Raw genomic sequence first — 23,545 nt, 5'->3', positions numbered from 1 at the left:
ATATAAATCATAATTTATAAATATTTAATTGATTTATTAAGATAAATATAGGGTTTGAACCAAAGTTACTGGATTCGGCCGAACCCGTAACTTATACATTGGCTCCACCCCTGCCTTACAAAGGCGACTTCATACCCAGAGTTCGAACTCGAAATCTCTAATTAAGGATGAAGGAGTACTTACCACTCAACATGAAAAAAAGAAAAAAGCCTCATATTTCAATTTTAGATAAAAATTTTAAGATTTACTGCTAAAAAGACAGAACAAATAATAAAATTCATTTATTGGAAGAAAATTGATCTATACCAAAAAGAAAAGGGAAACTTTCTTACTAAATAACATTGTCTCATAATTCTAAGCCTAATTAACGAACGAAACGATTAGCAATTCCTCTATTGGTATCAAGATGAGTAGTTTCATACACAGGAAGTTCTTCACAAAACCTATTATTACCAAAAAATGCTAAATGATCAATTTCAAACAAATCTGAACTTGAATCACTTGCTGCATCTTCATCTTCAAAATCTTCTTCTTCTTCTTTATAATCAACAATGTAATCATTCTTCTTCTTAAGTTGTTTATAGCTTTTAAAAGAATCAACTTTAGTCACTTCATATTTCCTGTTCTTCTCAATTATTGCTGCATTTCCTTGGGATTTGAGCTTTTGAAAATTATCAGATTCCTGGTCATATATGCATTTATGACCACAAGGACGACAATCTTCATCAACAATTACACTAACAGGGTTAAATCTCACTGTCCTTTTTACACCATTTTGGAATTTTGGCGTTAAATTTGGTGGGGTTTTAGTACTCAAACAAGATCTTGAAAATGATGAAGCTGATGAACAAGTTGATGAAGCAGCTTGACCAGATTTTGCATTCCTCTCAATATTAACAAGATCCTTGGATTTTTTCCCATTTCCATTATTGAAAATAGAACTGAGAAAATTAGTAAGACGACCACCAGGTGAAATGGGTTGTTTAACTTTCTTCAAATTGTTATAGATTTTCAAAGCTCTTGATTTTGACTTAATCAAACTCTCCTCATTTTCCTCTGTTTTTTGGTTGTGATAATCATCAAATAAATAAAACTCACTCCTATGTTCCAAACGTGGTGAAACACTGGCTCTTCTCACTGATTTTTTACTCTTTGCCGCAGCAAAACAAGTAGTAGCAGTAGCTGTAGTAGTATTTCTTGAGGATTTTTCAGAGTAAAAACAGTCAGCTTCAGAGGAAGTTGTAGAGAGAGTACCAGAATTGGATTCAGAAGAACTTGTTGAACTGAAAAATAGTGGATCATTGTCTAATAAATCAGGAAGTGAAGATGGTCCTTTTCTTGTCATCAAAACTTTATCTTTCACTTTTTTCTCCATCCATTTTTCAATCAAACATGCCCTTCTAAAACTTGCTATTTCTTCATCTTCTATGCTCTTGTTGTTGTTGTTGGCTTTTGCTTTAGCTACACCATTGCTTTTGTTGCTGTATTTTTTGGTTTCCTTTGGTAATTTTGAAACTTCCTTTCTTTGGTCATAACCATCAATTGAACGGTAGATTTCATCAAGAAGTGTGGAAGAAAATGAAGGATTTTTGTAATGTTTTCTAGATTTCTCTTTCTCCATTGAAATGAGACTAGGGAGAGATGAAGAAGAAGGGATTGTGAGTTAAGTGAGAAAAGAGAAAAGTGAAGCAATGAGAATAGGAAGGCACGCCAAAGGGAAGCTTAAATGTGAATGTGAAGAGAAAGAGGGGAGAAAATGAAGCTTATAAAGGGAAGTCATGCGCGTGCATGGTTTGACATGTACAATATTGAGCCAATTGGCAAAACTAAATTAATTGTTGTTTCCAATTTTAGCCCTTGAACACAATCCCATTGACTGCGCCTTTTTCTTTTTCTTTCTTTTTATGTGGAGTACTACTACTACTACTACTTTTCCAATTTGAATTTGAAGACAGCACTTACTGTTAGTTTCGAGATTTTTGGAGTAACTGTTCTGGGATAGTGTAACGTATTACAACTACTTCGAACCAATAAGTTAAGTAACTATATTTATAATTGAATAATTTATGGAAATAATATTTAGTAGTCGAATGCAGAAAATGTACTAAACTACTATTCTCTCACTTTACTTTTACTTGTGCATTATATTAAAAATATTTTTTTACTTTTATTACTTGTCTTTCTTAGCAAATCAAAAGAAAAATAATATTTTTTTTCCTGCTTTACCCTTATCATAATTACACATTTCCCAAAACTTTTTGAAATGCTATATTATTATTGGGCAAAATTATAAAATATATGTTTTATTTATTTTTCTTAAAGGGAGTGTCAGTCAAAAGTGGACAACTAAAAATGAATAGAGCTTACCTGACCAAGCTTCTGGAAAGCCATAAGCGCTTATTTATTTATTTATTTATTTTTAACAACCAACTTTATAGATATAAAATCTTAAAGGTTACCAATAAGTAGTCTTGAGATTTTAACCAAGTGTCTTAAAATTTTAATACACTACTTATGATAGAAACATTTATGTGAGTAGGTATTTTTATAATTAAAGATTTTATTCAATTGAAAAACCTGCCTATATATTTTTATTTCATTGAACAAAAAGTACATCTTGTATAAAGTTTAAAATTTGAAGATTACCTATTAAAATTTATGTTTTCTATTGGGCAATATATTTTCTACAGCGTGCTAAAGTAGGTATGTGAGGCATGTTGATCCCTTGATTAGCATTATTCATGTCATATGGGGTCGATCCCTTGATTAGTATTATTCATGTCATATTGGGTCTAAACATCAATATATTCCTTTAGAAATAATCATAACGTTATGCCAATACAAAAAGAATAATCCTACCATATGAACTACTAAATGAGAATTTTGCACTTGGAAATCATCAAACTGTCACCGACATGCTTAAGCAAAAAGAATAACTACATTTAGGCCGCTAAGCAAGCAGAAAATGTACAAAGGCATGCTAAAATTATGCAAGATATTTGAAGAACGCGAGCATCAAGAGGTATGTATAATATTAAGCAATGGATAATTTGTCTATAACATTTAAATAATATTTAAACGTTAAATGTTGTTATCAGTATATAACAGTCAATTATAATAAAAATAAAAAAACTGTCGGAACAATTAAAGTAGTCATAGAGAGATTTGATTGTATTAATTATATTAAAGTTAGGTGGTCTTAGAAAACTAGGTTATGAGTGTAGAAGCAATATGATATTTCGTGAAATTAACAGTTAGGCGAGAAAAATGGTTCAACATAATTATTTAGAGTTTTAATAGAAGAAATTAATTAATCCTGCAAAACCGTCAGCCTCCATTGCACCACCACTTTTTGTCATCTTAATTATGGTAGCCACCACGCAAAACCACCATTAGCAACCATCTCCACTATTATATTATTTATTGTTCAAATTTGGAGACAATATTTTAGTAGTCAGGTATATATTCAAATTTAGATATTATAAGTTAAGAAAACAAACGACGCCTTATTCTAAATACATAGTACTAGATAATATTAATCCTTCAACTCAATCTGCTTTCTCGCCCATTTTCCCTAATGAAATTACTTAAAATCTGAGTAAAGGATTGTTAAGCTCACCCTTACGAGTTAAGTCATTTTAAACGGATCAAACAAGTAAGCTTTGTAATAAGCTTTCTACTTAATTAGATCCTCCCTTAATTAATTTGGCTATCAAACAGTCTCCATGCATGCATCTACCCACAATTTATTTCCTCTATTCTTTGCAAGCATATATCCCGCTATAAATATAAATGTGAAATTCTTGTAAATGAAAATAACCAAACGTAAAATAACACTCAATTACGTATAAAATATATAAGAGCTTTATATTAGAGATAATATACTGTAGTTTTATAGGTGATACACAAGGACGTTATTGAAACAAGTGTTGGTCAATTGACGGGGCCAAGTGTCGAGATTGGAAACAAAGATTCTAATTCTCTTTTGAAAGTGCTACTTAGTGGGCTAGCAGATACAAGATCAATAATTTGATGTACGTAATTTCTCTTCTATAATTAATTACCATAATTATGTTGCAAACATTTTTTTAAAATGAGAGGTCGATCGGGTGTTCTGAATTGTAAAGTGTGGAAACGTGAACAGATTAAATGAATTTAATTAGTTGAAAATTTTAGTTGTTGGTTGGAAGTTGATTGAACTAGAATAACTGTGATACTTGCGGCAAAAGTGCAAGGAATCAATATGCATATATTATTCTGAAAATTTTCTTCTTCTTTTTGCTATTTAATATCCCTGAGAAAAGGGGAGAAAAAAGAACTTTGAACTGATTTTGGTTTTTTTGTACGGATAATGAAATTCCCTATTTCAGGTAAAATACTATTGACAAAAGTAGTTTATTGATACGGAATTTCAACTATTTTCGAAATAGAGGGAAAATATTTTAATATATTTAAAATTGTACGACTTATATATACTATGTGATGTTTTGTGTGCTATTTCTACTTGGAGACTTGGACCTTGTAATTTGTTAATAAGAGAATAATCAATTTTCGAGTTAAATGATTTTTAATTAACCAACTTTGAATAAATGAAGGATATGGTATAATATAAATACTATATAACTTTTGTGGTCCAATTATTTAAATCAGTAATTAATATAACTTAACAATTTATGAAGGATGATATTTATGTTAAATATACATATGTGTTATGAAACAATAAAAGATGAAGAGGAGTATTGAAGAGAAAAGTAGAGAGAGAATTCTTATTGATTTTAGGATGAATTACAATGGAATAGAACCCTTTATTTATAGGGAGATGGTGACTTAGCCATTAAGTAATAAACCCTAGAATCTCTCTAAATATAGACATTCACCATAAATAAAATTCTATTTATAACACTCTCCCTTGAATGTCTATTCAACAAATAATGTGCCTCGTTAAAACCTTAACTAAATAAAATCCAATGGGAAAAAAATTCTAGAGAAGGAAAAAGAGTACACATATCTAATAATACGTCTTTTGGTTGCCTCGTTAAAAACCTTGCGAAGAAAACCCAATGGGACAAAACCTTGTAAGGAAAAAAGAGTACAACGAGCATTAACTCCCCCTGGTGAGAGTATCAATTCACATCATTAAGCCTTCACATTCCAATCTTGTGCACTAGCTTCTTGAAGATTGACGTCATCAAAGATTTGGTGAATAAAATAGCCATATTAAGTCCAATGAATATGTTGCACCTTGAAAATCATCGCTGTCACATTATCATGCTTATAGCATATGTGCGCAAATAGTACTTAGGATATGGTACTTCAGGACCAAAAATTGTATATGCTTTAAGCGATTTAAATCCTTCAAGAATTGTCACATAAGTCATACAATAGACTTTAATTAGATGCATATCAAGTTTTCATGTCATGCTAGACAAATAAGATATCAAAAACTGATTGCGCATATCATTGACTTTATACTTTCAAGTGTTTGAACTACAGGTCCAAAACTATATGTCTTTCATATGGAATCAATTCTACTTGAATGTGTCTCTGCCATTTGGCCAATACTTTTGTGTCTATATTCGATAGACTTAAGATCCTCATCTATACATAGCGCTATGATAGATGTCGTCGACAAACATTTATATCGGTTCCAATATTTTTTCATAAAAATATAACATAGAGATCTCTTCATTCGTATATTCAGGTACCTGAATCTCTCATGAGATTTTATGAAGTGTTATGTCATGTGATCTTCTAGATCACTTGCCTCCTTTATTATGATCATTTGCTCATCTTCTTTATCAAGAAGTTTATTTGAAACCGATTTGTCTATATGGTTTAAGCGTACCATAGACTTTGTCCTTCTAGGACTTAATAGGAGCATTTGCAATGAGAATATAGTTACTTTTTTTGGGTCAGCAAATGCGTCTAGCATACTTTGCAATATATTGCAGATGAATTATCTTTTTATGAACTTCAAGTTCATATTATCGTATTTGATGATCTAGATATACAAATGATAATTCATTCCACGTAACTTTTTCTCAACTATTTATCATGTCTCCCCCTCGTGTTAGAAAAACTAACTTGCTTCCTCAAATTTGAAAGCACATCTTTGTGTGTCATGGTGTTAACCAAAATATACACCGCACATCAATAATAATAAGATGGAATTATTTGGTTCCTGACCCTGAACCACTTGTGAGGGGAGAATGTAATATACTTTCGTATATAACCTATATCAAACTGATATAGATAACTTTGTTCTCATAAGCAATTGTTTAGCTATTAAGTGGAGGCACTCAATAAATCATTTTGTTAAACCAACTGTGATGTAAACCAACTTATCAAGTTGAACTATCTTGAATAAAAAAAAAATCTGGAATATGCTCTAAATTAAATTATTGAGCAGTTACCTCGCAAACACCAGGTTGCAGGTTAATAACAATCGCACATGTAACCATCTCATAGATGCATCTTGTGTGGTATACATGGTAGGTGAATGGGCCCATATTCACCTTTTTGATATTTCCAGCATTCATGGGATTCAATCCCAATTTTAGTTGGTATATTAATTAATGAGAACAATCAACATAAGAGAATTCATAAAGAACTTTCTAGTTCTTTAATATTTACTCATGTGAATTCTCTATTATTTTTGCACATCATACTTAAATTGATATGGTTAAACCAATTATGCCAACTGAATAAATTATCAATATTAATAAACTTCAAGTTTACACCATGATGTGTGCAATTATCAATAAACTCTAAGTTGATTATGATATGAGTTTTCATATCAATAAACATCCACTTTATTGTGGTATTCTTTTATTTGTATAGTACAAACTGGAAAATAAAGCGGATAATTTTTCACATACATATTACCCTGCTACAAGTTGTAGTAATAGAAGATATCAAATCTTTCCTTTATTTATAGTCTCAATATAACCAACTGCTTTTGCGTATAATTTGGAAACTGAATAAGCTTCTTTGAGACTTACTACAACATAATACCTTATTGGTATTCAATTGTGTTTCTCCAAAATAGTGTAATTGGCTCATGCAGAGTTCCCAATTAATTTTGTAGTACCACATATTCATCAACATCCATATGGTGAATATCTCTTTTAAGAAGGAAGTTATACCATTATGGTTATGGTCAAAATTATATGCAAGATCTGTTTCTTGCATTACCATTGTCTTTAAATAATTACATTGCCAAAATATTTTGACGTTCAATAAGTACATGACCAATGACCATTTATGCCATAATAATGACATTGTTTTCTTATTTCCTCTCAAACCTCCTTCTAGAGGTGAGTGTGGTATATACCACTAGCACACTCATATTCTTCCAAGAATGAATGTGTATTTATAAATCACATGTTGTCACATTCACATCATGAATGGACCATAATCATCTATATGTGCTTTACAAAATCTCATGTCAAATCGATGATAAATATTACTTTCACATAGTGAAGGATTATTTTGAGAATTCTTATTGTTCTCATTGTCACAATAATGACGATTATAATTTCGTCTATTGTCATGTCCACATTCATTGATACATTCATAGTAATAATTTTGTCTTCTTTCAGACTTATTACATACTGCTATCACATTCTCTTAAGGGAATGAGAATGGAGCAAATTTAATGGGACGAGTTTTTAATTCTTTCCCTACAACATGGCAAAACATAGAAATTTTACCACTTTGGGTGATTATAATTTCTTTCAAACTCCATTAGAGTTACAATCACAATTTATCATCTTTGCTTGTATTTAAAATCAAATTGTAGAATGTCAAGAATTTGAAAAAGATAAGTAAAATACTTACCTTAAATCTAGAATTTAATCATGAAGGAAGTTCATGGAACAATTGACAATCATTATGCTCAATCCCAAAGCTTTTACTCAATTGATTAGAGTCTCGTGCTAATAACGTATTATGAAACAATAAAAGAAGAACAAGAGTATTGGAGAGAAAAGTAGAGAGAGAAAATTCTTATTGATTTTGGGATGAATTACAATGGAAAAAAACCCTCTGGGAGGAGGTGACTTAGCCACTAAGTAATGAACCCTAGAATCTCTCTAAATATAGACATTCACCATAAATAAAATTCTATTTATAACAATATGAATTTTTTTATTCTTCCGTGAATTGCACCTTAGCCATAGTTCAAGATAATATAGGTCTAATTTCTAAATGCTTGATTTTGTGAGAGATTTTGTCCAAATGTGCATCGAACGAAGACATAAATATCTGCGGCATTTATTTGTAATGCATAATAATATGTGAAATCATTCAAAAGCATTTTTAGGTAGTTTTGAAATTAAAAAAGATGTTAATATATTTTCTGCACTATTAGAAATTCGGTCAAAACCGTCTGCAGTAGACAGATCGGTTTTGGTCGGTAAAAAAATCAACTTTGGTTGAATTTTGAAAATATTTTTTTTTAATTTTTTTTACGAAATTGACCGAATTCAATCGTTTTTTACGCCAAAATGCAAAAAATTATTTTTGCGTCCCCGGAAGTATATTTTTCAAGAACCTACCAACTTCGGCCGATTTTTTATTTATAATTAATATTCAAACAACCGACCAAAATCAATTAGTTATTTTGGTCGGTCATTTTAAACAATCGACCAATTTCAGTTGGTAATTTATTTTTTAACAAAATCGATCGATTATTTTTGCACAAAAATACGATTAAATAGTAAATAAAATAAAGTCTTAAAATAAAAGGTACCATCAGCCTAGTGATAGAATAGTATCCTACCACAGTATATACCCTGATTCAATTCCCAGAAATGGCCCAAAGTAACCGACTGAATTAGATCGGGTTTTCGGTCATCCTTTATCTTATGGGTCATGTATAGAATTTAATTGACTGACCGAAATTGGTCTGTTGTGACCCACCGAAGTCGGTCGGTTGGCTCTACTGATCTAACAATTTTCGACCACTACGAAGCAGTTGCTTTTTGGTCGATTTTCGCCAATTACCGACTGGCATCGATCTGTTTTGTCGGTCGATTTTGATTGAATTTCTAGTATTGTTGTTGTGACTTTATTCCCTTTTGAATTTAATTGCTATACACTGCTGGTGTAAAGTTTTTGATATTATCATCATCATGTCACTTGAGTTAATTAAAATTAATTAGTCATAATAAAAGAATTAGTAACACGAAAATTAAGACAAATGATCTGCTATAACAGATTTAATTGTCAATGTGCATAAGTTATATCCCTTTTTTTTTTTGTATAAACATGTAAGCAGGTTTTTTCTGTCAAAATATAAAAGATTTTGTTTTGTCTAATTGTGTATAACTAGTACTAGGACTCCCGACTAAAGGAAGATTTATGTTTAAGTCAATTACTGAAAGTGATTCTTTTATGAATTGCACCTTGACTATAGTTCAGAAAAATAGAGGCCTAAAAGTTGATTTCGCGAGATCGCGTCTCTTTTTCCCCCAAAGTACATTGCATGCGGCTTGAAAAATAATATGTAGCAATTATTCGAATTATTTTTTTAATCTGATTAATTCTTGTGACTAAAACCTATAGTAAAGCTGATTGTTCAATACTAGAAGATAGAATATTCAGTTTGTTAGCCACCAAACTAGGATTTTAGCTGGCAAAAGCATATCCTGCTGGGAGGTACAATTATACTACAATTATGAAATACTTAGTTTGAGCTATATATGCCAAACATCAAAGACATAGATAGGATTATTTTATATAACTAAAAAAACTATCATTAGCTACGAACTTCATTGCTAATCTATCGCTAGACCGCTCGTATCTAACAGATTTTTTGTTAATATGTTGCTATTCGCTAATTGCTAAGTAGGATTAGCGACGAATTTGTTGTTTGACTACAGAATTTGTCCATCGTTAATTTCTGCTTTTTTAGTAGTTATAAGTACTCAATATTTGTCCATCGCTAATTTTTGCTTTTTTTTTTAGTAGTTATAAGTACTTTTTTATTATGGCCAGTTGCAAATTTATTATTTTTGTTATTCTGTAATTTGTAACTACTTCTGATATAGTTATATATAGGGGTGGATTAGAGTATGAATAGAACATTCTTGTTAGTTGATTTGATAGATAGTCATAATACATACGGAAAAGGGTTAAAATACCCCTAAATTATTAGAAAACTAGTTAACTGATCGCGCTTCGCGCAATTGTAAAAATATTTGAGAAGTGAAAACTTTAGCTGAATTATCAAATTAAAATTGAAACTTCCTACACATTCATAATATCAAAAATGTATGTGGTTAAGCAAATTGTAAAAAATATTTTATTATCACATAGTCACGTATGAGTCACTTGATTAAAATATGAAACAATCATCTTTTCCTATCACTTAAGTATATAAATAAAAAAAATTGAGACCTTTAGTTGCAAATATACGTTCAACACTTTATTTTATTTTGAGAAAAAATTACTAAAATATTATTTCCTTTGATTTAACAATTTTACATAGTTTTCTATTTGAAAAATTGTCTATGTTTCATAAAAATATTGTATTTTTATTTCTCATATAATTAATTCTTTGCATTATTTCTGTGTATACTGTAAGTGTGAAAACTTATTTATATACATAATATTCTTTAATTTAAGTAGGTACATATTTTTAACTTACAAAATTAATACTAATGGTACTAATGCAATTCTCAAGATTTGAAACATCATGAAACCAAAGAAATACAAATAACCCAAAAAAAAAAAAAACCTGTTTTCTTCCATAAAGATTGGTAAACATTACATACAATGTAACTACACGTCAATCTAACAGAAGTAAAGGTTTTTGCATCATGTTCAATTGTTTAGATTATCAAGAAAAAAAAGTTAATTATATCTAATATATTTTTGAACCATTACTAAATGAGGCTTTAAATTATAGAGAGTGGAATGATTCACTTACAAAGTCGACACTAATGATGCTAACGTAACTCTCAAAATTCGAAATCATCCTGAAATCAGAGAAACACAAATAATAACATACATATTTTCTTTCATAAAGATTGTTAGACATTACAATATAACAACAGACCAATTTTAAAGCAAATGAAATATATAAACGAAAAAAGTACTACGATGAACAACCAACACCCATTATAATAGTTACAAGAAAATAGAAGCTTAATTAAACGGAAACATTACTCCACCTTGTCATAGTTGAACTTCACCTACGAACAAAAATAGTCAGAAAGAAAGTTGAATTTATAGATTGGAATAGGAGCAATTATAGGTGAAAATGTTTGTAACTGAAATGGAATTATGATGTTTAATTAAGATCATGTCTTTTCCGTTTTTTAATTTTTTAATATACCACATAAAGGTTTGTAACCGAGGTGAAATGATAAGTCTGTAACTGATACGAAAGGATAATATTTAATGAGGAGTCATGTCTTTTGGGTTTTTTAATATAACACATAAATAGAAGAAACCCCCAAAAAATTAAGAAATTAAATAAATACCTTTCCTAGTCTATAAGAGGTGCCAAGTCAGCATTCTTTGTCCCTCTTATATATATATATATATATATATATATATATATATATATATATATATATAGATGTTTAAAAATATCTTTCATTCACCTATTGAGCTAAAAATATCCATCAATCCATTTTTTTGGTTCACTTATGTCCTTTGATCGTTAGGTCAATACTGAATTAAAAATAATTATTATTCTTTTGAAAACTTAAAAAAAATATTTTGCAAAATATTTTCATTTTTTTAAACTAATACACTAGTAGTCCACTAATTTAGTAAAGTCTTCTTTTATTTTTTTCCAGTTTTTACAAAAACAATCATTTTTTTGTAGTAAAAACCGATTTTTTTTTGTAAAAACAGAAAAAATTGTTTTTAAAAAAATATTTTCATTTTTTAAAAACTGAAAAAAATATTTTCAACAAAATATTTTCGTTTTTGAAAAATATTTTTTTTCAGTTTTTTTAAAAGCATCTTTTTTTTTTGTAAAAACTGGAAAAACAAATTTGTATAAACTGAAAAAAAAAAATTGAAAAAATTGAAAAAAGTATTTCCGTTTTTTAACAAAATATTTTCGTTTTTTTAAAAACTGAAATTTTTAGAAAAAACTAAAAAAATGAAAATAGGGGTCATGTTGTGTTTTTTTTTTTTAAAACGGATCGAGTAAAAAAAAAGGGTCATTTTAATATGGTGCTGCCACATGACACTCCATCCAAAATAGGAGTATTTTTGTTCCAAAGTATGACAGTAGGGGTATAGATAACCTAGAGTTAGATGGAAGTGGCACGTCTTTTTATTTAGTTGAACTTTTTATTCGGGTCGGGTTAATGTTTGGCGGGTTAGTTCGAAAAATGGTTAGATATGGGTTAGTCTTTCTAACAAGTTAGATGTTTTAATTTTGACCAATAAAAAGTTGCAACGTAAAATTTAAATAATAATTATTTTTAATTCAGCATTGACCTAACAGTTAAAGGGCATAAGTGAACTAAAAAGGTGGACGAAGGAAATTTTTAAACCTTTCAATAGTTTAGAGGCATTTTAACCATTTTCCGTAATACCTAATAAGGATGCTCAACGTAAAGATGATTTTATTATTATCTTTCATCGAGATAGAATGTACAAATCCAAGAAATTTACTTTCAACCATGCATATGACAAGTTATAAATATTACTTTGACCACTTTTACTTGATTAAAGAATGGAGCGTAAAGAAGTCAGCTTTTAATCATTAAATCACCCAATTGAAGAGCCTCTTTGTACTTAATTAACGGTAACTAAAACTTATTGCATTCTGTAAATGAAGTTTAAATTCGACAAGACAGAGCTATTACCATAAGTGCATGAAATTTGGTGATCAATCATGACACATAATTCGGGGTAAAATTCATAGTAAATTTGGAAGGAGCCTTAAACGAGCTCTTATTAATTGACATCTAATAATGGTAAGACAGTAAGACTCATTCAAATTAAACTTATACTCACATTATCTTTGATACATTAACAATATAAAGGCTTTTTTTTCTTCACATTATCAACTTATTAATTTAAATGTAACTTTTACACTAAAATAATTAATAACCTCAAAAATAAGGTAAGCATTAACCTTCTAAATTAAGTAAAAATTGAACAATGGCTCTTTGAGATGCAGTGGAACCATGACAATTAGGATCTCAAGACACAACAATACTTATAAATAAGGAATAAGAGACTTACATCCCGATACTTGTACTTCGTTATTCTGATTTTTTATTATATTTTCGTATTATGAATTTTGTGATAGTATAAAATTTTCAGTATGTTATTAGTGTAAAATAGGTTTATCATTCTAAACCATTTCATATCGGCTAAAGGATAGGAAAAATAATGAAAGAAAAAGTCAAGTATACAAGGGGAATTGAGTACTCGAAGAGAACATTTAACTTTCAATACAATCATCTTACTTTCAACTTTCAAGACATTTATTTCACTTCCGATTTTGACTGACAAGTACATCGATCATCAATTATTGATACTTTAATCAAACGCTTAACATTTTAACCATAGGTAATAAAAAGTGTAGACAATTACTAGGGGATAACATATACTACCATACTAGCAGCAACAACAATAATAACATATTCAGTATAATTTCACAAATAGAGTGTGGGGATGATAATGTTTATACAGACTTTACTCCTATTTTGTGCAAATAAAGAGACTATTTTCAAAAAAACCTCGACTCAAGGAGAATAAAAATATAACAGTTTAAAGGAAATATGATAGCGAAGAAGACATGAGCAAAGAAGCTTGCTAATAATAAAATTGAAGCAGATGAAATATCAAATACAGTTAAACATCTCTATAACAGCCTCATTTGTTTAGAATATTTTTGGATGTTATAGCGAATTATTGTTATAGAAAATATATATTATAACATAATATGAAAATTGGTTCCGGAAAAAACTTAGCTATTATAGTGAAGTGTTGTTATATAGGGATGTTATTATAAAGAGCTCTGACGGTAATAATAAAAATCTAAAAATAAGAAAATACGAGAATAATACTGAAATAACGGATAAATACATTATATTTGGAAGAGATTTGGCCGACAAAATATTTAAAGATTTCGAGCAACATATTATTTGCCCCTTTAACCCCCCCCCCTTCCCCAGGCCCCCACTCAAAATGACAGGAGCCAGTATTCTTGTATGGGTTCAAAGCCCACGTGATAAAGGGATGAAACAAGAGTCATCACATGAAGTATCATAAAATTGTTAATGAACAAGTGTTTCTCCAGCAACATCATAATTAAGAGATCGAAAGTGATATCTTGGACTAGTGTTCATAAATACATATTTATAAACAACCCCCCCCCCCACCCTCAAAAAACCTAACCCCACATATTTAGAAAGACCACATGAGTACATTTAGGAAGCATGGTTCATTGGTTTGCCAGGTACTTTGCCTTCAATTATCCAAGCCAACATCACATGCTTTCCTCCTTTGGTTTCTTAATGTTCATCCTTCTATAGACATGGGTTTTCATTTATGAAAGATCTATCCCTTTGTAGATCTGCACCTTCAGTTGTTGTGATTCTTTGTTAAGAAAAAGAAGGTTTTATCCCAATTGGCAGCAGAAAGTTTTGGCAGTTTGGTCTCTCTAATGGGTTCTCTGCAAAATTAGCATCCTCGTAACCACTAGACAACTTCTCATCTTTAGACTAATCTTCTTATTTGTACTTTAATTAGTTTGGTGTCAAATAAATACTATAAGTGTTCCAAAAGTGTGATCTTAGTATATCCTAATTAAAGGACATTACATAAAGTGTTAAACGAACACTAATAGCTCTTTTCACCATGGTAGTTAATTTACAACAAATCATGTAGCAATTGATTATGGAATATGACTGCAGAATTTTGTCACTGGCTACGAATTTATGGATAAAGCTGAAAGGACACTTAAGTTATTTTGTGCCAATAAGCTAGCAATCTTGTATTCCAATAACAACAATAGTTCGGTAAAAGTCAAAGCACATTGACATAAAGTTGTTGGTTGTTAAAGAAAGAGTTCAGAGTGGCTAGGTTCTATAGAGCATATTGGTACAAACTCCATGGTTGTGGATCCACTTACTAAGGAACTACCACCCAAGGTTTTCATGAGCATATTGCTCAATGCTCATATAGGTGTCATGTCATTTAAGGATATTCAATTTCAGTGGAAGTTTGTAATCCCTTAGATATTTTTTATGGACATAATTTGGTTTCAGTTTAAGGTTTCAGGTAATAATTTCAGTTTAAGAATATTTGAGGTTATTTCTGCAGAAATAAAGTATTAGTTTATTTTTCACTTTGACTTATTTTTCAGTTGGACCCGTTAGAAATAGGCATAATTGGACTACTTAGGCTAAATACAAATTAGTCTATAATAAATTTCGGATATTAGATGGTTAATTATATTACACCGAAAAAGTACTTTATATATATATATATATATCCTCTATGTTTGGGGCCTACTATCTTAAGCAGATTTGCGATTCAATTCTAAAATGTCATACAGTCACTTGACGGAAAGCAAATAGTAGTAAATAGTTCTACTTCATAAGGATCAAGAATACGAGTTGTATAAATCAGTGGTACATATTTCTTATATTTTTTGTAACAAAATCAAAACCAAATCGTTAGTAACCGAATTTAAAACTATTTGAAAATTGCTTTTCTCTTCAATTTAATTCGTCAAATATCTTATTGAATTAGGCAATGACTACTAATTAAGAATACGTACGTGGGTTCAGAGAAACTGGCTCAAGAACAGCTTAATTCGTACTACTAGTATGAATTAAAAAAAGAGTCCAATCTATCATTTAAAGAAGGGAGTTAATCCCATTAATATCTCTTTATCTTACAAATTTTGAGGAAAGAAAGAGAAAACATGTTTAAAGTGTAGAGTCGAGCTAGGGTTTTCATTAAGAAAATAAAATATAATAAAAACGTAAATACATAAAGAGCTCTTGGTTATGTCAAAAGGTTCGATATTTGTTATATGTACATAAAACATAATTTTGATCTTGTATATATAGTATAATTGTTCATAAAGGGATTCGAATAAGCCCCTTGTGCCCCTGGCTCCGTCCCTGGTGCCGACTATTGAAAGGGATGAGTCAAATATATATTTGAATTAATATTTGAAATAGTCGAAGACTTGAAGTTTAGGTGGTAGGGGACATGGCTTAGAAACTTCATCTGATCAATGAACATGAATAACAATGGCATATTCAATAGTGTTTTGGATCATGAACCCCCCCACCCCCACCCCCATAAAAGAGTCAGGGATTTTACACCCCCCCCGCCCACAAAGCCTAGGACCACAATCTCAACCTAATTTATTCTACTAGCTAGGGCATCTTTCACTTTCTTGTTTGGGTTTTTTCCCTTTCCTTTTCCTTCCTTTCTTGTATTTTTCTTTGTCTTCTAATTCCAAATCAATTTCCAAACATGAACTTCATTACAAACCTTTCTTGTCTTGTTCATCTTCATATTGATTTTTCACTGTTTGACGAAAGCAACATCAATCTCCACTTCGCTCTCTAGTTGAACTCTTTATCTTATATTCTTAAAGAAAAGGAATTTTCCATCCTTTTTAACCTTTTGCAAGTTAAAGAAAAAGAAACTCGAAGCCCTAATTTCCTTGTACCTATTCAAACAACTTCTATTTTTTTTTTTTTGGCAGAATAAAAAACTAGCTGGTCGAATGGAACAGAGGCGGAGTCAGGATTTTAATCTTGTGGGTTCTGAATTTTAAAACGGCGATTTCAAATGTTAGTGACAGGGTTCTAAATTTAATATTTATACATATTTAATGAATTCTAAACACCAAAAATATTATTTGAGCAAAAGTTATTGGGTTCGGCCTGTTAGGTGTTTTCCTGATTTTCTTATCATATTTGGTTCTCCTATTTCTTGAAGGAATGACAACATATTTACCATAATTGAGTTTTCCTTTTTGTAGAAGAAAATTATAATTCTCCTATATTTGGCTAGTCCTTTTTCTTGTAGGAAATTTTTGGACTTCTATAAATTGAGAATCCTTCCTTCTCATTCAGTAGCATCCACAATGTAGCCATATGGGGTTTGAGAGTCGAGAGTCGTGTTTAGGGGGAAAATTTTAAGGGACAAGTGTTAGTGTATTACTTGTGTTTGCCTCTCGTGAGGTTGTTCTCTCGATATTTTCTACTCTCTTTTATTATAGTGGATTGCTCACTTCCGTCATGGACGTAAGTCAGTTGACCGGATCATGTTAAATGTTTGTATCTCTTTTATTGTCTGATTTATCGTCGTTCAAGGTTTGCTTTACTATCGTCCGCATGACACTTGATTTTTTCGATCCTAAAACAGTCGAACCCGTATTTCGTCTTGTGCCTCCGCCCCCCTGTCAATGATACTAATTATATTCGCTAGCCAAAATGTATATAAAATATGTATATACTATACATCAATAGAATAAATATATATTTTGTCGGCTATTATTTATGGGAACGCTCCATATATATTTTTTAATTTTTTTTTCCATTTCCTTTATAATTTTTTTGTTAATTGGTGCTCGACATTCACTTTACAGTAAACAAGAAAGAGAAGCGAAACGGATTTGATTATCAGAAAATGGCTTACTTATTTAGAAAAATCTATTTTACCAAACACATTAAAGCTCAATTAATTTATTACAAACTCATGTTAATTATGCAAAAGCTTATTTTATATTTAAAACATGAATTCTGCCTGCCCGTTCTTTGGCGTTTATTCTCTCACGTGTGCATAAGATTCAAGATTTATTCATTACATTTGGCAACGATAATGAGGAATGTACTTCCAACTGTGGGCAACCTCTAGTCTAGCTGGAAGTTAGCCTGCCACGTGAACAGATTACGAAGACACGTGGAGAGTGGGTCCCAGGGGAATTGAAAGTTCCCCCAAGTTTCCAACATAATACGATCAATCTACTGACACGTGTCCTGTTGCTGCAATCTTGTCGGTCCGAATATTGTACGGAGGAACATTTTGCATACGCATGATCACTTTCTTTTTAAACTCTCTCTTTTAAAAGATTGATTTTCTTTTTAAAAATATATTTCAATATATGTGCCATTGTTTAGTTGAGGTGGAATTACAACCCAAAAAAGAAAAATATCAGTGATCTTAAATATGTAATAAGATTTTTATAATTATAAAAATTTAACTTAAATTGTTCTAAACATAAAATAATTCATTTTTCTAAGAAAGAATTAAGAAGAAAATAATGCAACATAAAATAAAGAGGAGGAATGTTATTTTGTACTCATTCATGCTTCGTTTTGGTATTAAAATAAACAATATAACATTAAGACTACAATTTAAATAAAGGGAGAAGATAGGTCTGTAGGCATGTAAATTTTATTAGAATTAAATTTATTATAAATATTATAGGCTAATATAATTGAATTAATTATATAAGTCCAATACATATGGGTTAAATAAATAAGTCTTAATCCATTGGGCTAGCCCATTTAATTGGGCTAGAGTGATGAGCCCACTTCATCAATCCCAGGATGTCATCTTTCTAGAGGCTCAGTTTGGTGTCACGTGTCAAATGACGTGGCACACCAAGTCAAACGAAAGAGCCAATAGGATCGTGCCATGTGTCAAAATGACAAGGCATGCCCAGTCACACTAAAAGACCAATGAAATCGCGCCACGTGTGCAAGTGACATGTTCTGGCCAATCAAATGCGGTCATGTCACACTTCAATTTGATTGGTCGGAAAGAGTTTGTTCTTATCATGACTCCTCCCTTCCACAACTATAAATAGGGGTCTTCATAACTCAGAAAAGACACCAGAAGTTATAGCAAGAAGCAAGAAAGAGCTCGTGGATCAAACGCTGCAAATTCCTCCACAAGTTTCAAGCTTCAAGTTCAAGCTCAAGAACGAAGAAGAAATCAAGTTCAAGCTCAAGAACGAAGAAGAAATCAAGCTCAAGTTCAAAAACGAAGAAGAAATCAAGCTCAAGCTCAAGAACAAGATCATTGTTCGAGGCAACAAGCACATATTCAAGATCAAGCTCAAAGGCCCTTGAATTTATTTGCTACTGAAAAGAAGAATCAGAGGATTCATAGAGATTGTAACACTCAAATATTCGAAATAAAATACTACGATTGTTGCGATAATTTTCGGTCTTGATTTTATTTTCTCGAACCAATTTGTCTACAAACTCTGGCACGCCCAATGGGACAGTCTCTACCTCTCATCTCAACTTTTCATTCACCAAATACCAAGAACATCAAAATGGCTTCAAAGAAAATCAACTCCGGTTCAACTTCCACCAAGGCTGCTAACTCAAGGTTCTATGTTGATGTGGAAAGCATCCTTGATGCTACCTTTGGAAGCTTCGGACCAGTTACGAGGAGCAAAGCAACCTTTTTAGGACAACAATCACCCCAAGTGTCGTCCGCGTCAACCCCTGTTTTCGGATCTTCATCCTCAAAAGGAGAAAGATCTTCCACAAAAGCATCTGAAGGAGGAAGCGATGTTGCTAAAAATATCGTGAAAACTCTTGCTCTACTTGACCTCTCCGGATCCAAGCACTCTTCTATGAAGGAAGATGATGATGCTTCAAGTGATGGATCCTCCCCACTTACACCATATAGCGTAAGCCGATCAAGGATTAATCTGTGTGAAAATCCATGCTTCTCTCCGTCGTCCACGACAATCATGCAAGCTATGGTGACAAATACTTCATCCGTAGAGGAGCAGTTGGCAAACGTGACGGAAGCAATTGCTGGCTTGACCAAATGCATGCAAAATCAAGAGGCTAGAATTGATAAGCTAACAGACAGGGTGGGAATCTTGATGGAAGAAGAATCCACCAATGCACCCGGCAATCTCCCAGAAGTTCTAGAGAGTGACTCTCCTCCAAGACAAGCAACATCCACTAAGGCTATCCCTGTCTCATCTGAAGGGATGATTCCAATCGATCAACTGGAGGAGTTCATCGAAGGAACCATTAAGAACAAATATGAAGTTGCTACCAAATCCTCCCTTACATATGCAAAGTCGTACACTACAAGGGTCGATATGTTGAAGATGCTTGCTGGCTATCAACCCCCGAAGTTTCAACAGTTTGATGGTAAAGGTAACCCAAAGTAACATATTGCGCACTTAGTGGAGACGTGCACCAATGCTGGGACTTATGGAGATTTCCTCATCAAGCAGTTTGTCTACTCGCTAAAAGGAAATACTTTTGACTGGTACACGGACCTCGAGGCTGGATCTATCGACAACTGGGATCAACTAGAGTAAGAGTTCCTCAATCGCTTTTATAGCACAAGACGCACGGTGAGTATGATAGAGCTTACGAATACTCGTCAACGAAAGGGGGAACCAGTTATCGACTTTATCAATCGTTGGAGGAATGCAAGCCTCAATTTCAAAGACAGGATTAGTGAAGCTTCAGGTATAGAGATGTGCATCCAAGGCATGCATTGGGGATTGCGCTACATCTTGCAAGGTATCAAGCCTAGCATATTTGAAGAACTTGCAACTCGTGCCCATGACATGGAATTGAGCATGGCCTCCGCTTGAAATGAAAGGCTACCCATCTATGAACCTCGCAAAGTGAATGACAAGCAAGAAGTCAGGAAATGGGGCAAGTTCATACCCAAGTCTTAAAGTGTGACGACCCGGCCAGTCGTCTCATGAGTTACCGCTCCATTTCCCCTATTTCAGCTTCTTTACACTTCGTTATCCGTGTTTTATGTGATCGAGTTTATTAGTTCGAGTTCGGAGAGGATTTGGTAAGAAATGAGACACTTAGTCTCTTTTAAGAAGGCTTAAGTTGGAAAAAGTCAATCAGATGTTGACTTATGTGTTATAGGACTCGGATGTGAGTTCCAATGGTTCGGTTAGCTTCAGGAGGTTATTTGTGACTTAGGAGCGCGATCGGAATGAGTTTTGAGTTGTAGAGAAGATTTAGGCTTGAATTGGCAAAATTGATATTTGGCAATTTCCGGCTGATAGGAGAGATTTTGATATAGGGGTCAGAATGGAATCCCAAGAGTTGCAGTAGCTTCGTTGTGTCATTTGGGATGTGTGTGCAAAATTTCAGGTCATTCAGACGAAATTTGATAGACTTTTGATCGAAAGCATAATTCAAGAGTTCTTGGAGTTCTTAGGCTTGAATTTGATGTAATTTGATGGTTTTGATGTTGTCTGAGGTGTTTTGAGGATTGTAACGAGTTTGGAGGATGTTTTAGGATGCGTTGGTGCTTTTGATTGAGGTCCCGGAGGGCCTCGGGGTGCTTTTGGTTGGCTAACGAAAGTTTGGAGTTGAAAAATATAACAGAAAAATGCAGCAGCTGTAGCAGGTCCAAGAGGACTGCAGGGGCGCGGCCGCGGTAGGCGTCGTGCGGACCGCGCGGTGATGCGAACCGCACAAAGTTGGAATGCGGCCGCATGAAGACTGGCGCGGACCGCACAAAGTTGTTGTGCGGCCGCATGAATGGGTTGGCAGCTTCTTTGAACTTCACTGACGCGGACCGCATGACCATAGAGTGCGGCCGCATGGAGAGGGACGCGGGCCGCATGAAGTGGGACACGGCCGCATGAGTTTGACCTGAAGGGTACTCTATATAAATACGAGGTTTTGGATTTTATTTGATATTTTGACCTAGAGAGCTCGGAATTTGGCAATTTTTCGAAGGTTTTTCAAAAAATTCATCGGGGTAAGTGATTTTAACTCAGATTTGGCTAGAACACATGAATCTATCACTGAATTCATCATTTAATTCGTGATTTGGGATGGAATTTGGGAAGAAAATTGTGAAACCTTTCAAAAATGTAAAATGACGATTTGAAGGATCAAATGGTATCGGAATTGGATAATTTTGGTATGGTTAGACTCGTGAGGGTATGAGGATTCTAAAAATGTAAATTTTACCCGATTCCGAGAAGTGGGCCCGGGGCTCGAATTTTGCTAATTTCGAGATTTTTGATATTTTTTCAAATGTTTTCGCTTGGGCTATGTTCCCTTAGCATATTGTGACCTATTCGTTCTGATTTTTGGATAGATTCGACGCGTGTGGAGGCCAATTTGAGAGGCAAGGGCATAGCGAGCTAGGGTTTTGGCCAGTTTGAGGTGAGTAACGATTTTAAATGATGTCCTGAGGGTTTGAAACCCCGGATTTGCACAACGTAGTGCTATACTAAGTTGAGATACACGCTGTGTGATGAGCGTGAGGTTCAATTCTATGGGGATTGTGACTTGGTCCATCCCGAATGATATTTTACTACATTTTTGATTGAGACATAATTTATTATTGTGAATTGGGCTTGTTGCCATGCTTGGGGCCTTGTGCCGACCTGTAGAACCCTTAGGGGATTTTTGACTGGTTTTCCTCACTTACTTTGTTAAAGAATTTATATCCTCAGTCATATTTCCAATTGTTCAAAAATGATATGAACCGGATTTTCGAAATGTTAGTCATAAATAGAGAGAGATATGAGGGCTGAGATCCCGACCGTACATTATGCCCGAGAGGCTGTGATTTTTAAATGACTGATAGGGGTAGAGGACCCAATAGTGAGGATATTTTATATGATATGGATCGGGCTACGCGCCGCAACATATATATATATATATATATATATATATATATATATATATATTATACATATTATGGATCGAGCTGCACGTTGCAACAACTACTTATATGGATAGGGCTGCACGCCGTAGCAATTATATAGCGCTTGGGCTGAAGGATCCCCTCTAGAGTCTGCACACCCCCAGTGAGCGCAGTCGACTATTATTATTATAGATCGGGCTGTACGCCACAGCGATATACGGATCGGGCTGTACGCCGCAACGATATTTATATATTTTGATTCGGTTATCGTGAGAAGTATATGAAATTGAGAACTGAGGATAAGAACGAATAAATGAACTGAAAGTCTTGAGGAGCTGATTCATACTGATTATATCTGTTTTACCTGGTTTAAAGAATTTCACATGATTTCCTCATTCACTGTTGCTTAAATAATTTTACTGTTTTGATATAGAACTGCTTAGTGCCTTTACGTGATTTCACACTGTCAGCCATTATTTATTGTTATTACTCACTGGGTCGGAGTACTCACATTACTCCCTGCACCATGTGTGCAGGTACAGGTATTCCTGATGCATATAGCGAGCTTTCCTGCCACTCTGTCTTCATCAGAGTTATCGAGGTAGCCGCATGGCGTTCGCAGACCCGATTCATCCTTCTATCTCCACTTATCATTCCGCATTTTAGACATAATTCTGTATTAGATTGTTGAAATCTTGTATTAGAGGCTCAGACTTGTGACACCGGATCAGTGGGCTATTTTACAGAGATTGTTTTTTCATGATTATGGTTTCCGTACATTTCATCTGTTAAATTCATACTTCTATTTATATTAAATTGGTATTAAATCCCAAAAATTAGTATTGAATTATAAAGAAAGAGATTGTGAGATGTTAGTTGGTCGGGCTTGCCTAGCATTGTGTTGGGCGCCATC

At 32.8% G+C, this 23,545-nt stretch overlaps 1 protein-coding gene across 1 annotated transcript; it reads right to left on the bottom strand.

Moving 5' to 3' along the window:
• Nucleotides 1-268: 268 nt before the first annotated feature.
• On the bottom strand, nt 269-1,721 carry LOC104237317 (protein BIG GRAIN 1-like B). Its single transcript, XM_009791449.2, has one exon. It carries the CDS (start codon nt 1,619-1,621, stop codon nt 365-367), a length of 1,257 nt encoding a protein of 418 aa, XP_009789751.1. The 5' UTR covers nt 1,622-1,721; the 3' UTR covers nt 269-364.
• Nucleotides 1,722-23,545: the final 21,824 nt, after the last annotated feature.

The sequence above is a fragment of the Nicotiana sylvestris genome, chromosome 8 (genome assembly GCF_000393655.2).
Source record: "Nicotiana sylvestris chromosome 8, ASM39365v2, whole genome shotgun sequence".
Lineage (NCBI taxonomy): Eukaryota > Viridiplantae > Streptophyta > Magnoliopsida > Solanales > Solanaceae > Nicotiana > Nicotiana sylvestris.
Note: the sequence above shows the minus strand (reverse complement) of the source record. Positions and strands in the feature narration are given on the sequence as shown.

Bases quoted from the DNA above. Each gene is read 5' to 3' on its own strand.
- LOC104237317 (XM_009791449.2), bottom strand. From the start codon at position 1,621: ATGGAGAAAGAGAAATCTAGAAAACATTACAAAAATCCTTCATTTTCT.